The sequence below is a fragment of the Suncus etruscus genome, chromosome 15, assembly GCF_024139225.1.
Source record: "Suncus etruscus isolate mSunEtr1 chromosome 15, mSunEtr1.pri.cur, whole genome shotgun sequence".
Taxonomy (NCBI): Eukaryota; Metazoa; Chordata; class Mammalia; order Eulipotyphla; family Soricidae; genus Suncus; species Suncus etruscus.
This window is the reverse complement of record NC_064862.1, coordinates 30,912,193-30,929,354: the sequence shown is the minus strand read 5'-3', so window position 1 is coordinate 30,929,354 and position 17,162 is coordinate 30,912,193. Positions and strand designations below refer to the sequence as shown.

Below are 17,162 nucleotides of genomic sequence, written 5' to 3'. Positions count from 1 at the left end.
GAAGCTTGTGAAACCCAGTAGCTTCTAAAACCCAGTATCTCAGAAGGGTGTCCTCAGATCCTGAACCGTTAGAAACTCTATAGACACTGCTCACACCTGTTTCCATGAAAGTTTCATGGCAACGTGTTGAAATATTAATTCCTTTTTCAGATCTATTGTTATTATATCCTGTGAGATGACACCCAGCTATTAACCCCCAAAAAAGGCATTTCCCCCATCCTCCTCTTCCCTTTTCACTTAGCCCTTTGATAAGTAAAAGTCCACTTGAATCTTACTCTACCCTGCTCCACCTGGTTGAATTTTGTACTGGGTTAAGAAAGAAAGCAGTTTTGGCTTGGCGCAAGCAGAGATACAACAAGGCTAAAAGCAGAATGATGCCATGACTCTCTCTAACTGGCTTTGTTTAGTAATCCTTCATGGCTACCTTACCTTTATCAGACCCATCTGCCTGAAGGTTAGAAATATGGTGTGTGGGGTGATCTCACAAACCATGGAAATTTATTTTATAATATCCTATTTTTTTCTCCATCTCTCCTCTCTGTCTCTGTCTCTGTCTCTGTCTCTCTCTGTCTCTGTCTCTCTCTCTGTCTCTCTCTGTCTCTCTGTCTCTCTGTCTCTCTCTGTCTCTCTGTCTCTCTCTCTCTGTCTCTCTCTCTCTCTCTCTCTCTCTCTCTCTCTCTCTCTCTCTCTCTGATTTTGGTTTGCTCTGCACTAAAAATGATGATGCTTGGAGAACCATAAGTGGTGCCAGAGAAAAAACCAGCATATGCAAGGCAAGTGCCTTAATCTCTGAACCATGCCTCGGGATTTTAAATTTTATTTTAAGGGTGAAAAAAAGATAGGAGATTACGTCTTTAATTTTTTTTAATTAGGAGAGCTTGGGAATGATTTAATGGCAAAAAGCACCTTGGGAATTATTTAATGGCAAAAAGCATGAAGCCTGGAGTTCGGTCCCTCGTACCTCCCCCATGCACAGAGGTGGGAACCAGCTGCTCTGCAGTATAGAAGTCCCAGAGCACAAACCTGGGCCATTGTCTCCAGCACAGCAGAGCCAAGTGTGTGCAAGCAGCCCAGCTTAAGTGTGCATCCCCCTATCTTCATGTGTATAAGCACCATCAGTAAAAGTGTCTAGTGAGCATTGCAGCTGAATATACAAACCCCACAGACCACAGTCATGCCCATATGTATGAATCATTGAGACCAGAGCAAACGGGAAGGAAGGTTGTGAAGGAAAATTCAAAAATAATGACTAGCCTGGCAATCCTCTTTTCTTTGACTTGCTCTTCTCTGACTTGTTTTGATGTGCTTTTCTTTTCCTACATTAATGTATTACCCCAGCAGCAGTCCAGCACCAGCCATAAAAAGAGCCAGAGGGCCCTGCTGACTTTGGCATGCTTCTTATTTTAATACTTCTGCAGTCCTGTGCTTGTAGAATTCTTCCTTTTTCTCGTGCCTTCTCTTCCTTCCCATCTCTTTACTGTTCGGATAACCATCTAAGGTGTCTAATGAAGTTTCATATGTCCTGTGTCTACTCTCCTTACCATTTTCTTTAAACCTGGAGATTCTGGCTTTATATTTGGGGAATTGAATAGGACTTTGGTATTCCAAAATATATTTTTCTGAAGGTTAAATGAATAAATAAACAAAACTCCAAAAAAAAAAAAAAAACGGAGGTTAGTCTACCTGTGCTTAAAGCTTCCTATAAGATTCTCTATTGTGGAGACAATTTCTTGCCATTAATGAGGATTATATTTACTCTTTTAGCTTCACCTGCAATTATTGGGTGAACCTAGGTCTTCTAGTTCATTAGCACCATTAGTGCCTGTCAATATCCCAGAGTGTGCCTGAAATACCCAAGTACCAGCTACCTTTGGTTTCTTCTGCCGAAGAACAGCTTTTGCCTGCAATGGGGGAAAGCTCAGGTCTTGATCCTGCAGGTAATGGCAACGTAGGTCTTTCTCTGAGCTTCCATTGTCCATTTATAAAAGACGGTGACTAGACCAAAGCAGAGCTCCTCCCACTATGCTCTATGGACTTTCTGCTTTGGAATAACCTACATGGTAGCTAATCAGCAGTTTTTCAGGTTCACCAGGAGCTCACAGGAACTCAACCTGGGGTGAGATCCAGACCTGTTCAGGTGTGACCAGCCTCACAAGATCTCAAGCACATGGAATATTGGGAAGCACAGATCTGCAGTGAAATGCAGATACTGTGAAACCCATCTCCAAGTTCCCCTTTGTTTCTCATCAGGTAGAAAGATATCAGGCAGAGGGCTCCTGCACTGAGTTCCATCACAATCACTGCTTCCTGGCTACCTGTTGAGCTACTGTGTGGCCTCCTGCAGACCATAGAAAGAAGACAGAGTGGCCACTTCTGGCCTAGTCCCTAACAGAGCAGTCTACAACTTGTACCCAAACCCTTGCCTCAGGTTCAGCTCCCGTGGGATCCTGACAGGATGGTTGTTGACTAAATGAATAAATATTTACTAAATGAAATTTCAAAGGACTGGGCTAGGATAATAGATAGTCAAAACATTGTAAGGTGTTAATTGGAAGCCATCTCACTCAGTATACCCCTTGTTACTCATAGATTGGAAACATCTTTGAATGTAGTTTTTGGTGTTTAGTTTGGTGTTTAAGTGTTGCTTTAATTTTAAATATAAAGTCTAAAGTCCTAATGTTGGGTTGAGGCCTTTCTCAGCACAGTGCCTTTACCCCTTCCACCGGCGAGTCTGGAGAAGGGTAGTGGCGATGAAATAATTTCACAGGCTATCAGTTAAAGTTTCATAGGAGTCAGCCTACTTTATTTAATGGCCCTAACCACCATGTGCATTTCCTCACATAGCTTCTATGCTAAGCCTTTTCCAAGCAGCCAATTCTCCACTTCTTCTCTGCCTCTCTCTGCCTCTGTCTCCCTTTCAGCTGCTCTCCATGCTTCCTTGCTGCCTTCCTCTCCTTTCCCCCTTCCCCGAGTCAACACCTTTTATATTTTTTTATTCCAAACCGCAGACCCCTCCCAGATGTGGGTGGGTCTGACCATCCAAGTGGGTAAACAGGAAGTTGGCAGAAAGGATACCCACATTTAATTTGGTATTTAGACCGCTTGATCTCCATCCACCCCAGAATGTGGTTTGGTTCTTCTCAATAAATAGCCTGAGTCTCAGGCAAATGCTTCCTTGTGTTTCTGGATTTCCCCCACAGAGCTGTCTGCTTATTAGGAGTGAAAGGCTTATGTGTTGGAATTCCTGAACCCATTTCACCTTCTTCAGTATGTGTGAATTATTTTCTGAATCAGCATTTCCTTCCAGAGCCATGTCTCTCCAGTGTCCTGGCTTTGGAAATCGAGGCTTCATTTTCAGAGTAAGGTTTTGAGAGTGGTTACTGAATGACTGATAAGTGGTTAGCATCCAAGAAAGTTCCCTATACACCTTAAGCTTGAGTTTCTGGCACAAATTGCCTTTCAGAAAAATGAACGAATGATGTAATAGAATCAAAAGTCAGAAGTCTATGTTATAATACTAAAACTGTACTATGTAATAGTATATAGTATATAATAGTGTCAGTTCAATGAGTATTTTTCATAGATAACTGGAAGGAGGGAGGAAGGAAGGAAGGAAAGAAGGAAGGAAGGAAGGAAGGAAGGAAGGAAGGAAGGAAGGAAGGAAGGAAGGAAGGAAGGAAGGAAGGAAGGAAGGAAGGAAGGAAGGAAGGAAGTAAGGAAGGAAAGAAGGAAGGAAGGAAGGAAGGAAGGAAAGAAGCAAGGAAGGAAGGAAGGAAGGAAGGAAGGAAGGAAGGAAGGAAGGAAGGAAGGAAGGAAGGAAGGAAGGAAAGGAGGGAAGGAAGGAAAGGAGGGAAGGAGGGACAGACAAATAGGGGAAGGAAGGAGGGAGGGAGAGAAGGAAGGAAAGAGTGAAGGAAGGAAGGAGGGAGAGAGTGTGGGAAGGAGGTAGAGAGAGAAGAGTTCACATAAATTTGGAACCCAGCTATTGAAGTTTCATGAAGGAGCCTTAAAGACCCCATGTGGTCTGGTCCTGTTCAGTTCCCTGCTTCACCCTCTACCACTCACTGCCTTCATAAGATCCCAAATAAACCTCTTTCAGTGTCTCTCTATAGGCAATTTCCTTTGTCAGAAATGGTCTATTCATGACTTCCTGCCTATTTAACTCCTGCGACCCTTAAGGCCTCTGTTAAGAACATTTTTCCTTGGGAAAACCACTCAGATTGCTCCCAAGGCTGGGGTCAAGTGGATAAATAATTCTAGTCCAAATTACTGGCTTTTCACACCTATGCAATGAGTCACTGAATGGTCAACATCCATGAATGGGTGAAAGTTCTCCTTCACGTTACTATTGCAGGGCCAGGCATGCAGTAAATGTTCAATAAATATTGAGTGGGGCTGGTGAGGTGGCGCTAGAGGTAAGGTGTCTCACTTGCAAGCGCTAGCCAAAAAAGAACCGTGGTTCCATCCCCAGGCGTCCCATATGGTCCCCCCAAGCCAGGGGCAATTTCTGAGCGCTTAGCCAGGAGTAACTCCTGATCATCAAACAGGTGTGACCCGAAAAACCAAAATAAATAAATAAATAAATAAACAACAACATTAAATATTGAGTTAATGGCATGGCCTGGAACTTGGCAAGTCTTAAACCTTAGAACCAAGACTTCCTTAGGCTCGCCCCCTCTTATTCCCCTCACTCTCTCCCATACACACATACCAGTTTCCCTACTACTCATACTACCCCAAACCTGCCAAGTGGCAAAATGCACCCAAAATCTGGGAAAAGCCTTTGACAAGTCATCTTAGAATAGTAAGAGCTTCTGTCCCAGCCTGTGCTGTCACAGGCAGCTTAATTATGGTAATTAGGGCCCACATTAAAACATGATTATAACATAAAATTGGAATTAACCGTATAACACATCCAAATTTTTTTTGGGTACGCTTATTGATTTTCTTCCCCTGTTAATCAGAGGCCTATAGAAAAACTCAGAGAGCTCTGGTATAATTAACACTGAGCCTATAAATGCAAGTGAAAATTCTCATTAGCATCTGTCTTTTGTTAAGGATAGCAAGGTGGGGTGTGTATTTTTACGGGCCACATAATCAGGCCGCTGGTGTTTCTTTTCGGGATCTGAGGTGGTATAGGCCATGCTGTTTGCCTTCCTTTTTAAAAACTGCTTGGGGGAAGGCGGTGGGGGAGTGTGGTGGCACCACACACAGCAATGTTCACGAGCTATTCCTGGTTCTGTGCTCTGCAGTGACCTTTGGCAGTACTCAGAAGACAGCAGATAGTGATAGGGATCAAAGCATTGTGGGCTGCATGCAAGACATGTGCTTAACCCCTATACTCTCTCTTTCTCTCTCAGGACCAAAAACTAAATTTTAAACAAGGGATGAAAATCATGAAGGCATCTGACAAATGGCTAAGCAAGAAGTGCTTGTTTAAAAGGAAATTGGTCAAACTAAAGGAGATGGGCAGGAAAAACATGAGGAAATGAAGGTGATTGTTCTTTTCCTGGAAGTGCAGTTGAGTTTTGAGTAACTCTGGGTTCACTTTGTAACTGTGTAGTCTCGAGGATAATTTTTGGGGGGTTTTCTGGGTCACACCCAAGAGCTCTCAGGGGTTTATTCTGGCTCCATACTCAGAAATCGCTCCCGACAGGCTTGGGGACTATATGGGATGCTGGGATTCGAACCACCATTCGTCCTGGATCTGCTGCATGCAAGGCAAATACCTTACTGCGGTGTTATCTCTTTGGACCCATTGAGGATGTTTTCTTTTGCCTCTATCTGCCACACTTTCCTCATATGTGAAATGAATATAATGATGGAAACCAGTGCACAAGATGACCAGAAGATTTGTGAGATTACAAAAGCCAGTAAGTCTTTACTCATTGGGAATCACTATCCATCCTTCACAACATTAGCACTATTACCTTTGTCTCCCTGAGTATTCTTCTTTCCTTCCAAGGAATCATTGGCTCCTAAGATATCTGGCTGGTTTGGTGAACTTCAAAGTGCAGCGTGATTACCCTGCTCTAGGTTTCTACCAGTCCTGCATCCTCAGACAACTCATTCACTTTCTCTCTGCATGTTATCTCCTTTAACAAATGAGCATAATTTCCAAATGAAGGATAGGAATGTGAGAAAAGATAGAGGTCATGCCTGGCATGAAGTCACCCTTCTGCAGAATTCCTAGGGATATCTCTTCACTCATAGCTATGCACTCTTGCAATTGAAGGCTTGGCCAGTGTTCTACCTCAAACATGTGGAGCAAAACTATAAAACAAAGCATCCCCAGGTTCCTAATCGCTGGCTTTCAGTCAAAGGATTTGCTCTTTGGCTTTTCTGTGCTCTCTTCTAAGAAGTCTGATATGCCCTGGTGTTGTAGGCTTATTTGCTATTAAGTTTTTCTGTTCTCTGTATGTGTAGGTATAGAGTTCATCAGATATCCCATGTACTCCCCAGGAATCTCCCAGCCTTCCTTGCAGTTAGAGTGAGACCCATGCTCTCATTTTTGACCAATAGACTGCGAGCAGAAATTGTACTTCCATTTAAGAAAAAGTTAAAAAGCAATGGCTAGGTAATGATGTATTGAAATAACAAAATTGAAAAATAGAAGTGAGTGACAGCATTAAATACCTATAGGGAGAAAAACTGACCTGGAGAATAGCTGAATACCCACAGGACCTTTTGGATAAAAATTGTAAAATGCCATAAAAGGTGTTTCTTAGGGGTCTGAGGAGTTCTAGGGGTTACTCCAGCAATATTCAGCCAACTAGGTTAATGATTCTATGCTAGGACCTGAGGATGTGATAATGCTCGTTATCCTATGGTGCTGGAGAGGTGCCTAAGGTCACCTCATAACACTGAAGTTTTAAAGTTTCTTACAGCAGCATAACCTAACCCATACTGGTAAGCATAGTATTTGAGCTCTATGATCAAACCCACTTCCCTATGTGTGACATTTGCTCTGAATGCACTCATGGTGTATTGGATATTTATCAGTTCAGGTTGATAGATCTTCTTGGTCATAAGCATTCCAATGGCCTGGAGTGGAACCAAGACTTTTGAGCTCTGAGATTTGCCATAAAGCTATGCCCCTCTGTGCAACTGGCAGCTGGTCCCTCACTGTCAGATGACTCAGATCTTGTAACTTCATCTAGAATGAAGAAACACAGAAGACTGAAAATATCAGGAGCCTGTGCATTACCCTTTATATTCTTCCTAACTGTACAGGGGTGGCTAGAGGACCTAAGTCAAAAATCAAGGCACCTCTTTGTTTCCTCTAATCAAAATCTGGTGGACTTGTCCATCAAAAATCCTTACCACTCCTTGCCCAGGAAATGGATATTTATATACATACATATATAGTCCAACCTGATTCCTTCCCAAGACCTGGTCCTTCAAAGATCTGGGGGAGAGAGAAATCCTTAGACCCTTAGAATTACTATGGTGCTATTCTCAGAATGATTTTCTCAACTCTTCTTTGGTATGTGAGATAGTCCTATCCATCTACCGAAGCCCTTCCCTGTCTTTTTTAGGATGAATTTAAGCAACATCAGCTTCTTTTCATCATAAATCCCTAAATGATACATTTTTCAATAACCCACTTTATCCAATGATGAAATTTGTCTTTTGACAAAGACTCTATCATGTGCCAAAAGCTGTTGCCTGGTGATTCTCAGTTGGGATCAAAATGTGTGATTAATGGATGGAAAAAGCATAACTCAGAGATAAAGTAAAATGTAGGTCCACTTAGTCAATAAGGCAACTGTACTTTGTGATGCAGGGAGTATAAGAGCGCAAAGAGAGTAAAGGAATCAAGGAGAGAGCCCAGATTATGATCCCTGGCACTGTACTGCCCTCTGAGCACTATTGGGTAAAGCCCTAGTGGCCTCCACACCACTGATTGGAGCATCCCTGGTAATCGTGCCTGGTCTCCTGAGCATTGAAGTCTAAAATCAAAGGAACAATGTGTATCAGCTGGTCAGGGGTCACTTGGCAGGGAAGGACAGCTCAGAGGTCCATATTTGCATGAGCAAATATATATAGAAACATGAAGTATAGTGAGATAGAGGGAGGGATAGTTAGTGGGGTACCTACAGGAAGATTTAGAAGCAGGGATATAAAGGGCACAGGAGTGGAAGCCAGATTGTGCCACACTGAGACGCATGAACTTCAGATCTTAGGCAGTGAGGAGCCATGGAAGGTTCTAGGTTAAGAAACAAGCCTTCTTATGGGCATCAAAATTCAAGGTGCGGTGTGCTGCTGTTGAGTTCTGGGGGTGGGGCATCAGAGAAGGAAAAACCTTTGACAATTTTTTCCCTGAAGCAATTTGATTCCATTCCCTTCAATTGTGGAGAGACCTGAAGTTATCCAGAGACCATCACTGCCATGGTAACGGTAAGGGAAACAAACAAAGCTTGCGTTCTATAAAATTGTCCATAAAGGCTGTTTATTTTTCATACCATTATTTTAATAGATAGGGAGAGCAGTGATGGGATGGAGAACAACAGGCTTTAATGGTGCCGCTTACGTTGCCCTTTTTTTTTTTTTTTTTTTTTTTTGGTTTTTCAGACCACACCCATTTGATGCTCAGGGGTTACTCCTGGCTAAGCACTCAGAAATTGCCCCTGGCTTGGGGGGACCATATGGGACGCCAGGGGATCGAACCACTGTCCTTCCTTGGCTAGCGCTTGCAAGGCAGACACCTTACCTGTAGCGCCACCTCGCCGCCCCCCCCCCCCCCGTTTTTTGTTTTTGTTTTTTTATGATTTGAAATGCTTGGAGATGTTCAAACACCGGCACTTAGATCATTTCCTGTCTGGGAACTCCCTCTGGCTTAGAATCTCTAGGCTTCTGTGTGTGTCAGGATCCAGAAGGCTAGGTAGCCTAATGGTTATCAACTTTCACACCAGGGCTTGAAGTCCTGATTCCCTTCTACTTACTGGAGGTGAAACTTTAGTTCAGCAGATTAAGGCTTTTACCTTACATGTGGATGACCCAAGTCTGATCCCCAAAATGTCATATGGTTCCCTGAGCACAGCCAGTTGTGGCCCTCTAAAATAAGGTGTTTGATAATTACTGACCCCATTTTAACACCCCTCAACTCTGATGCCTCTGCAGACTGAGAGTTGGTTCGTTCATTCATTTATTCATTCAATTACTATTTCACGAAATAACATTGACCATTTCTTCTGTGTCCTTGCTTTAAAGGGAAAAAAGCTGGAGGATCTTAAGATATAGGGCAAGAACAGAGCCAGTTCATACATGAGTCAATAGGCATTAGTCGATAAAGATGATCTAACTTAGTGATTCCCATTGAGAAGGATTGAAAAACAGCCAGGTTTTCTCTGAGACAATGCTATTCAAGCTGCCCGTGGAAGGGCAAGAATAAACTGAACCTGCATAGCTCAGGGCCCAGGGCCTCCCTGGCTGAAAGCAAAAGCCAGGGAGGCTGAGCTGAGTTTGCTGTGTTGCATCTGGAGCTCTGTCAAGAGAAGCACAATTGAGGGTGGGAGAGAGAAGGGCTAGTATCCACTTTAACCCCAAAGTAGGAGATCAGAAGGTCCCCAACAGGCTAGGGTTATAATCATACCACAACTTCCCAGTAAAAGATTAAATGAGGTATCAATGGAAAACTCTAAGTAGCAGCTTTAATATGTTCGCATTTCTTTACCATGATAACTATAACAAAATGCATTAGAATCAGAGACTATCATTGGACCTCCTGGAAAGAGCTTTATGAAATCAAGCTTTCTTTGTTTTTTATTTTTGTTTGTTTGTTTCCATGTGGTTGAACAAAAGATTAGGAAAGGGAACAGCTTGCTGGTATTACCTGGGGGAGTGGGGGTTAGCGGAGAGATTCCAGGCTCTCTGATTTCCATTGATTTGTTGTGGACCCCTGGACTCAGCAATCCATGACCTTCAAGGAAAAATTCTTTGCCTCCCCTCCCTGTAAATGCCCGATATGCTTTCTTCTGGAGAAAAAGTGTGGAGTGAGTGAGAAGAGCTTCTGAATCTGGAAGTGCTCAGCATAGACCCTCTTGCCATCTTTTCCCAGTGGAGAAAGGTAAAGCTTGGGTTCAGTGGAGGCAGAAAGGATAGAAAGGGAAGAAAGATAGTGAGATAGTGTGGCAGGTAAGATGCTTTGCACATAGGTGATGGAAGTTCATTCCTTGGCAAGGAAGGAAGGAAGGAAGGAAGGAAGGAAGGAAGGAAGGAAGGAAGGAAGGAAGGAAGGAAGGAAGGAAGGAAGGAAGGAAGGAAGGAAGGAAGGAAGGAAGGAAGGAAGGAAGGAAGGAAGGAAGGAAGGAAGGAAGGAAGGAAGGAAGGAGGGAAGGAAGGAAGGAGGGAAGGAAGGACGGAAGGAAGGAAGGAAGGAAGGAAGGAAGGAAGGAAGGAAGGAAGGAAGGAAGGAAGGAAGGAAGGAAGGAAGGAAGGAAGGAAGGAAGGAAGGAAGGAGGGAAGGAAGGAAGGAGGGAGGGAAGGAAGGAAGGAAGGAAGGAAGGAGAAAAAGAGAGGAGAGCAAGAGAGAAAGAGGAGGGGAGGAAAAAGGGAGGGAAGAAGGGAGGGAGAGTGAGGAAGGGAGAAGGCTATGTCTCCATCAGCCGGGCCTGGTTTGCAGCTAAGATGGGAGAGCAAGTCAAAGAGCTGCAGCATGTTCTTGCAATTGAACAAAACAGAGCTGCCTTGGTTAATTTCACATGTCAAAACTCAGTACAACATCCCTTTGATTGTCCTAGTCCCCAAAGGATTTTGGAGTTTTACTTGCCCTGTGTACTTTACCCCTCCTGGACTGTCTTTTGGGTCTATACATGCATAAATCAATTTAAAATTCTCTTAGCATCAAGTTTTTGTCTAGAGCCAAACCATCTTGAACGTACCCAGTCTTGGCTAATCTCAAAAGTCAAGCAGGGTCAGACCTGGTTAGTTCTTGGGTGGTAGAGATGAGTTTCTTGTGGCATTGAGCTATTCTTTTCACTGATGTGCCTTATCAGCAATGCCACTTAGGGGACTCTTACTCACGGTTGAATATTTAATTCAGCACTGAACTTGCATGCCCTATCTTAACATCACACCCAACCTGGAGAGTTATTACTGCATTCCCAACTTTGTGCAAGCAAGGAAGCTGAGGTTTAAAGGTGAAGCATCCAAGAAGGAGCTCTTCTTACTCAAAAGCAGATGATAGGCCAAAGTTCCTTGATTTCAGATGACACAGTGCTAATAGAATCACTAAATTAGAGAGTGTCGATATATCTCACACCAGAATATCTCAGGATATTCTGTACAGATGAAGACAGTTCCTTATGGTCTATAATGCCAACAGAGCCTATAGTACACACAATATCTTTAATTAATTCTGACCTTCATCTTTTGAGGCCCAAGGACATAAATAGTAAAATTTCTCAGTTGCATTTGAAGACCTCAACTCTGGGGTCTAGTCAGATCTTGTATGATGGTCCCTCTCTCTCAGCCTCCTTTTTCTTCCTATAGGTACCCAATTCTTCCTCTTCATCTGGCCAGGCAAGCCTCAACAGAATGCAAATCTATTTTTGCAGGCTTACTTTGTATTCTGTAAACTTCTGTTGGAAAATAAAGTCGTTTCCCAGTGGACTCTTGGCTGTGCATGGGCATTTCTCTCAAACTAACACAGGTATGATACACAGACTGATCATTTGCCAGAAAACCAAAGAGGCAAGTTACTTCCTTATGGGTAATGTGTCTGCCCTGAGTGAGTGTGGCAAAATAGTTACCCCAGACACACCATGAGCTCAATGCAAGGTTTGAAGGTGAGGTGAGCACAGAGCCTGAGGTCTAGTAAAATGTCTGTCTCCTTTTTGGAGACCCAAGGTCTACTTGTCTCCTAGGCTACACAATTACTGGGACCTTTCTCCACCCCAAAACCTCATTCTTGTTTCTTTCACAATGCCTCATTAAATTTAATTTTTACTCCAAGACCAAATATTTTTCCTGTTATGTCTCTTTCTTCTCCCTCACTATAAAGACCTCCTGAACACCAGAGATTCCTGGGGACAAATTTGCTGCTGGATTTGAATAGGAGAGGAGTATGAAGAAGAACTGAAGCCTCCGAAGTTGCCTATGAATGAAGAGAGTAAATGTAGAACATAGACTTTTGGTGGCCTCACAATCAGCTCTTGCTTCATTAGGATTGAGAAATATGCAGAACAGCCAGTTACAATGGCTGCCATTAAGTGCAATGACCTTTTTGTGGTTTTAGAGTCTTGCTCTTGCCATGTCTTGGTCTCCCTCAGGTCTTTGGCTCTAGAACTTCTATTAGCCACTTCTCCCCATTTACTTCTCTGCTTAAATATCTCCTACACTGGGAGGCAATACCCAGTCCCTCAGAAAGAACTTTCCTCCTTTACTCTCAAGTTCCCATGTTTTCTCCTCCTCACAGATCTTAGAGCTCTGTGAATGTTTATTTGCTAAAGCTTTTACTCTCTCACTTTCTCTTTCTCTCTCTCTCTCTCTCTCTCACACACACACACACACACACTCACACACACACACACACACACACACACTTGTACAAGTAAAGATCCAGAGACTGGGGACTTTCCTCATTGTTGTATCTGCAGCGTCCAGAAGAGTGTCTGGAACATGATAAATTCTCAAATTGCTTTTTTAGGATAACTGGATGAAAGGATGGATGGATGGATGGATGGATGGAGGGAGGGAGGGAGGGAGGGAGGGAGGGAGGGAGGGAGGGAGGGAGGGAGGGAGGGAGGAATGGAGGGATGGAGGAATGGATGGATGGATGGATTGATGGATGGATGGGTGGATTGGTGGATGGATGAGTGGGTAGATGGATGGGTGAATTGATAGATGCATGATAGATGGGTGGATGGATGATGAATGGATGGATTGAGTTAGGTAGATAAATGATGATGGATATGTAGATGGGTTAACAAACAGAATTTACTATATGCTATGTGTACTATCCGCATTCTTATAATAATTTTAATTATTTTTTGTGCTCCAGAATTATTCCCAACTCTGTGCTTAGGAATCAAGCCTGGACATTCACAGGAGACAATATGCATTGCCATTGATAGAACAAGAGTCTGTCAAATGAAAGTTGCGAGAGAAGTGTCTAAACCTCTGTACCATGTCTCCAACCCAATGCTTGGCTTAATCTTAAATGGCAGTCTTTGAAACAATTTCAGAGAGGTTAAGTCAGTTGTTCTAGGTCACAAAGCTCTTAGTAGCAGGAAAAGTCAATTTTAGATTTGTCAGTTTTCAAAACTCACTTTTTAGCCACTCTGCCATAATGCCTTTCCTAGCAAAGAACTTTAGACTTGGAAAGGAAGGACTGTGTGGGTTTTTTTTTTTTTTCATGTTGTCAGACTTCACTAGAATGTTAGCGCAAGAGAGCAAGAAATGAAATCTGCTGAATTCCATTTCACCTAGAAGAGTTTGAAACTAGTAGTCATTCAATAAATAGTAGATGCTCAGTCAAAATTTGTAGATAGAAATGACAAATAAGTGAATGTATAAGTAAATGGATGAATGAATGGGTAGATAAAAGGATGGCTGAATGGATGGATAGATGAATAGATAGGGTGGCTGAATGGAGGATTAATGGATGGATGGATGAAGGGGGAGGGAAGGATGAATGAAGGGATGAGTGGATAGATACATGAAGGGATGAATGAAGGAATGGTTAAAAGAATGGAATCTCAGAGAGATTGGTAGCTCACGCCAGAACACACAGCAAATCATCATAAGAGACCAGCAAATTCATAAGTCTTATCCAAGTGCTCTATATCTTACACACCAAATATTTGAGACTGTGGTTGTTTTCCTGATAGTCTATGTAGCCATGCTGATGGTTACAGTAATTGCTTCAATTGTGTGTCAAACACTGGACTAAATTCCTGAGTCCATCAACTATGGGGATATGCTCTGTAACCTACGAAATCCTTTCATGTCACAGGGGTATTATTCTCTCTTGTGCCAATCACCCCACATGATACATACTATTTTTATCTTTACTCCTCAGCAGAGGACAATAAGGTTCAGAGAGGTGAAATAACTTCCTTCTTACCCAGCAGGAAAAGGTGAGACCAAGATCTAAAGCTTTTCCCCTTTAGACCAATTTTAACTGTCTGTGAGGTGATTTATCAAGTTGGTAGACAAAACTGTAGGCACACACGATCTTCTCCGCAGTGAAGCTGGGATTGTCTCCCAGAGACGCCTGCTATCCAGGCTCAGGTCAGAGTTCCCTGCAGTAATAAAGAAAATAGAGTCTGGACGAGATGAGCCGATGAGATTGGAAAAGTTATTTTGTTTCCCTGAACCTCAGTGTCCTCCTCTATGATATGAGTCTTGGAATTGTGGTGGCGAAGGTTTTCATCTGCAAAGTGGCTATGATCTCTTGCAGAATTCTCCTCCTGGCATCAAAGCTCTTCCTGGAAACAAACAGATTTTAATACTGTTCCTGGAACCTCTCCTAACAGTCTTACCATGGCAATTTCAGATCATCAAGTCTGTGTCATATTCTTGGAGGGCTTTTCTCATGGGTCACATTGCAGCCAGCAAATGGTTAAGTCCCTGCCTTGTGTTCAGAGGGTTCCTGGCTTGTGGTGCTGATTATTCCTTCACAAGATACTTATAAACAGGCACAATCTTCTGGGGAGATCCAATGCCAGGGAGAGAATCTAATATGGACTTCGTGTATTTGTGGCAACTGGTGCCAAGAAGATGCTGACGTTCCCCAGACCAGTCACCAACTCAGACTAGAGAGGCTGCCATTATTCCTGAGAAAGGTGGATTGATGTGGATTAAGTATCACCTCTGAAATTGGACCTGGTATTGAATCCACCTGTCTGCCTCCTCCTGGCCACATGACCTCACTCGGGTTGGTACATCTGAGCAAGGACTCAGGTGCGTCTCTGTCAGGTGTACACTCCGTTTCTTGCTGTCAGGTTCATGGAGAGACTGAACCAATGTCCGTTACTAGGTGGTAGAGCTCTGAGTCTACGGCAGGTGCATATAACATTCATTCCCTGGCCTCCACGTGTGAGGTTGGCCTAGATCATAGTTTTCTTCTCACTCGCTTCCTCCCCTTCCTTTATTCTTTGTCTCCTTTGCTATTAGTAGATGCCTATTGTATACTAGCATTATTCACAGTGCAACATAATGGGCCAGTCAGGTAAAACCACCCCCAAGGAACATGCAGCCTAAAGCAGTAAAATAATGGGCTTGTGCCTACCCATAGGACTAGTCAGCTCTTATGCAACCCTTACCTCAGACTTTCTTTAAAATTTTTTTTCTTTGGGACCAGAGCAATAGTACAATAGGAAGGGGACTTGCCTTGCATGCACTGACCAAGGTTCGATCCCCAGCATCAGCTCCAAGCCCACCAAGAGTGAGAGCTGAGTCGAAGCCAAGAGTTAGCCCTGAGCATGGCCAGATGTGGCCCAAAACCCAAAAAAGAAAGAAAAAACACACACAAAGAACTGGTTTTATTGCCAAGAATGGAAACTTCTTGCAGCCAAGTACTGGGATTTATCTGGGCTCTCTGTCCCCCAGAGCATCCTGCAGGCTTGATCCTGCACTGAGTGCCCTATAAAAGAGCCTTGAATGAATGGTAAATGGGCCAGCTGAAAAGGGGGGCACTCTCTCCCCTCCCCTGCTGCCCTCCCCTCACCTCCCCCACCCACTTTTTCCAGACTCCCTCTCCAGCCTCTGCTAAAGACAGTCCTCTCTGCTGCCACTGCCGCCTGCAACCTTCTCTCCATCTGCTCCCTCTGCCTGCTCAGGCAGCAATGTGGAGAGAGAGTGGCAAGGTGGAGGGGGGGAGGAGGAAGAAGGAAGCTTCTAAATTGGGGTGAGGCCTGGGAAAGCAGTGGGGGCCACAAAGAGAGTCAGCTCTGCTGCTGCTGCTTCTGCTTCTGCTGCTGCTGCTGCTGCTGAGGTCTCCATGACCCTGTTTGCCACTCTGAGCCCTTGCCAATGCCTGCCCCAAAGCATCTGCCTGAACAACCCAACAACAACAACAACAACACCGCCCCCAGCATCTATCTCTGAGGAGACAAAGCCAGTTTTCTGAGAAGGGGAGCTGGTGAGAATACAATCCCACCAGGGTGGACCCTGAACTCCAGCTCAGTTCTAGGGGAGAAGGTGGAAGGTGACTGAATGAGGGCCAGCAGAGAGAGAGAGAGAGAGAGAGAGAGAGAGGAGTTTCAGAGAGGGGTGCAGCTCTGATAGTGAACACATTACTGCGGGGGGGGGGGGGCTTTGTATTGTTCTAGCAGGAAGAGACTCGCAGCTAACTCTCCTTGGATGTACTAGTTGAGACTTTCCAAGCTAGGAGGACACACTTCGGAAAACAGGGAAGGGCTGCCAAGAAGACTCACTACTTGGGGGTGCCCGGAGGGACCTGGGGGTGGGGGGGGGGGCTGAGAGAGGCTCTACGGCTGCAGCTGGAAGGCCCGGCAGGGCTCGGGCGGCTTCCAGGCTCAAGTGAGCACTGAGCAAGAGGCCTTCCCAACCTCTCACCGTCCGGATAACGGTCGGGATGCGGCTCCCAGCCCCCCCGGAACCCCAGCGGCTAAGATGAAGCGCCCAGCCCCTGGGAGGGACGCCCCGGGAACTGGCATTAAACTTTGCAGGGCGGCCAGAAGCGGGGGGCTGGCACCGGGGTCCCTAGCCCTCGCCCGCCCGCCCCTCCAGCCCTCCCCGCACTCCTCGGCACAGACGCGGCCCCTGTTCCCTCCCTCCATCCTCCCTCTCTCTCGCTCTCTCTCTAGCTCGCTCTCTCGCTCGCTCTAGGGCTCCTCCTCACTCGCCCGCCCGCGCCCGGCGCAGCTCGGCCAGAGCGATCTCGGGGCTGAGCTGAGCTGAGCGCCCGGGGGGCTCCGGCGGCTGCCTCGGCCCGCTGCTCCCTCCGGTGCCCGCTGCGCCCGCCCGCCCGCCCGCCCGCCTCGTCCTTCGGCTCTCCGTGCGCCCCACTGCAAACGATGCCCGCGGCCCGGCCGCCCGGCGCGGGGCTCCCGCTGCTCTTGGCTCTGCTTTTGGGGGGCCCCGCGGCGGCCCCCGCGGCAGGTAAGCGCCCTAGAGAGGGGATGGGAGGGCTGGGCAGGGCGGGGGCAAAGTTGCGGGCACGCAGGGCACGGGGTTGGGTGGAGACGGGGTGT

The 17,162-nt window shown here is 45.2% G+C and overlaps 1 protein-coding gene across 3 annotated transcripts in view; it reads left to right on the top strand.

The window, feature by feature from the left end:
* Positions 1 to 16,843: 16,843 nt before the first annotated feature.
* SEZ6L (seizure related 6 homolog like) overlaps positions 16,844 to 17,162 on the top strand; it is a 164,917-nt gene continuing 164,598 nt past the window's right edge. For all 3 annotated transcript variants that reach the window (XM_049788773.1, XM_049788772.1, XM_049788771.1), the window contains exon 1: positions 16,844 to 17,070. In XM_049788773.1, coding sequence (XP_049644730.1) covers positions 16,986 to 17,070 — 85 coding nt within the window. In that variant the 5' untranslated portion in view covers positions 16,844 to 16,985. The remainder of the gene's footprint in view (positions 17,071 to 17,162) is intronic.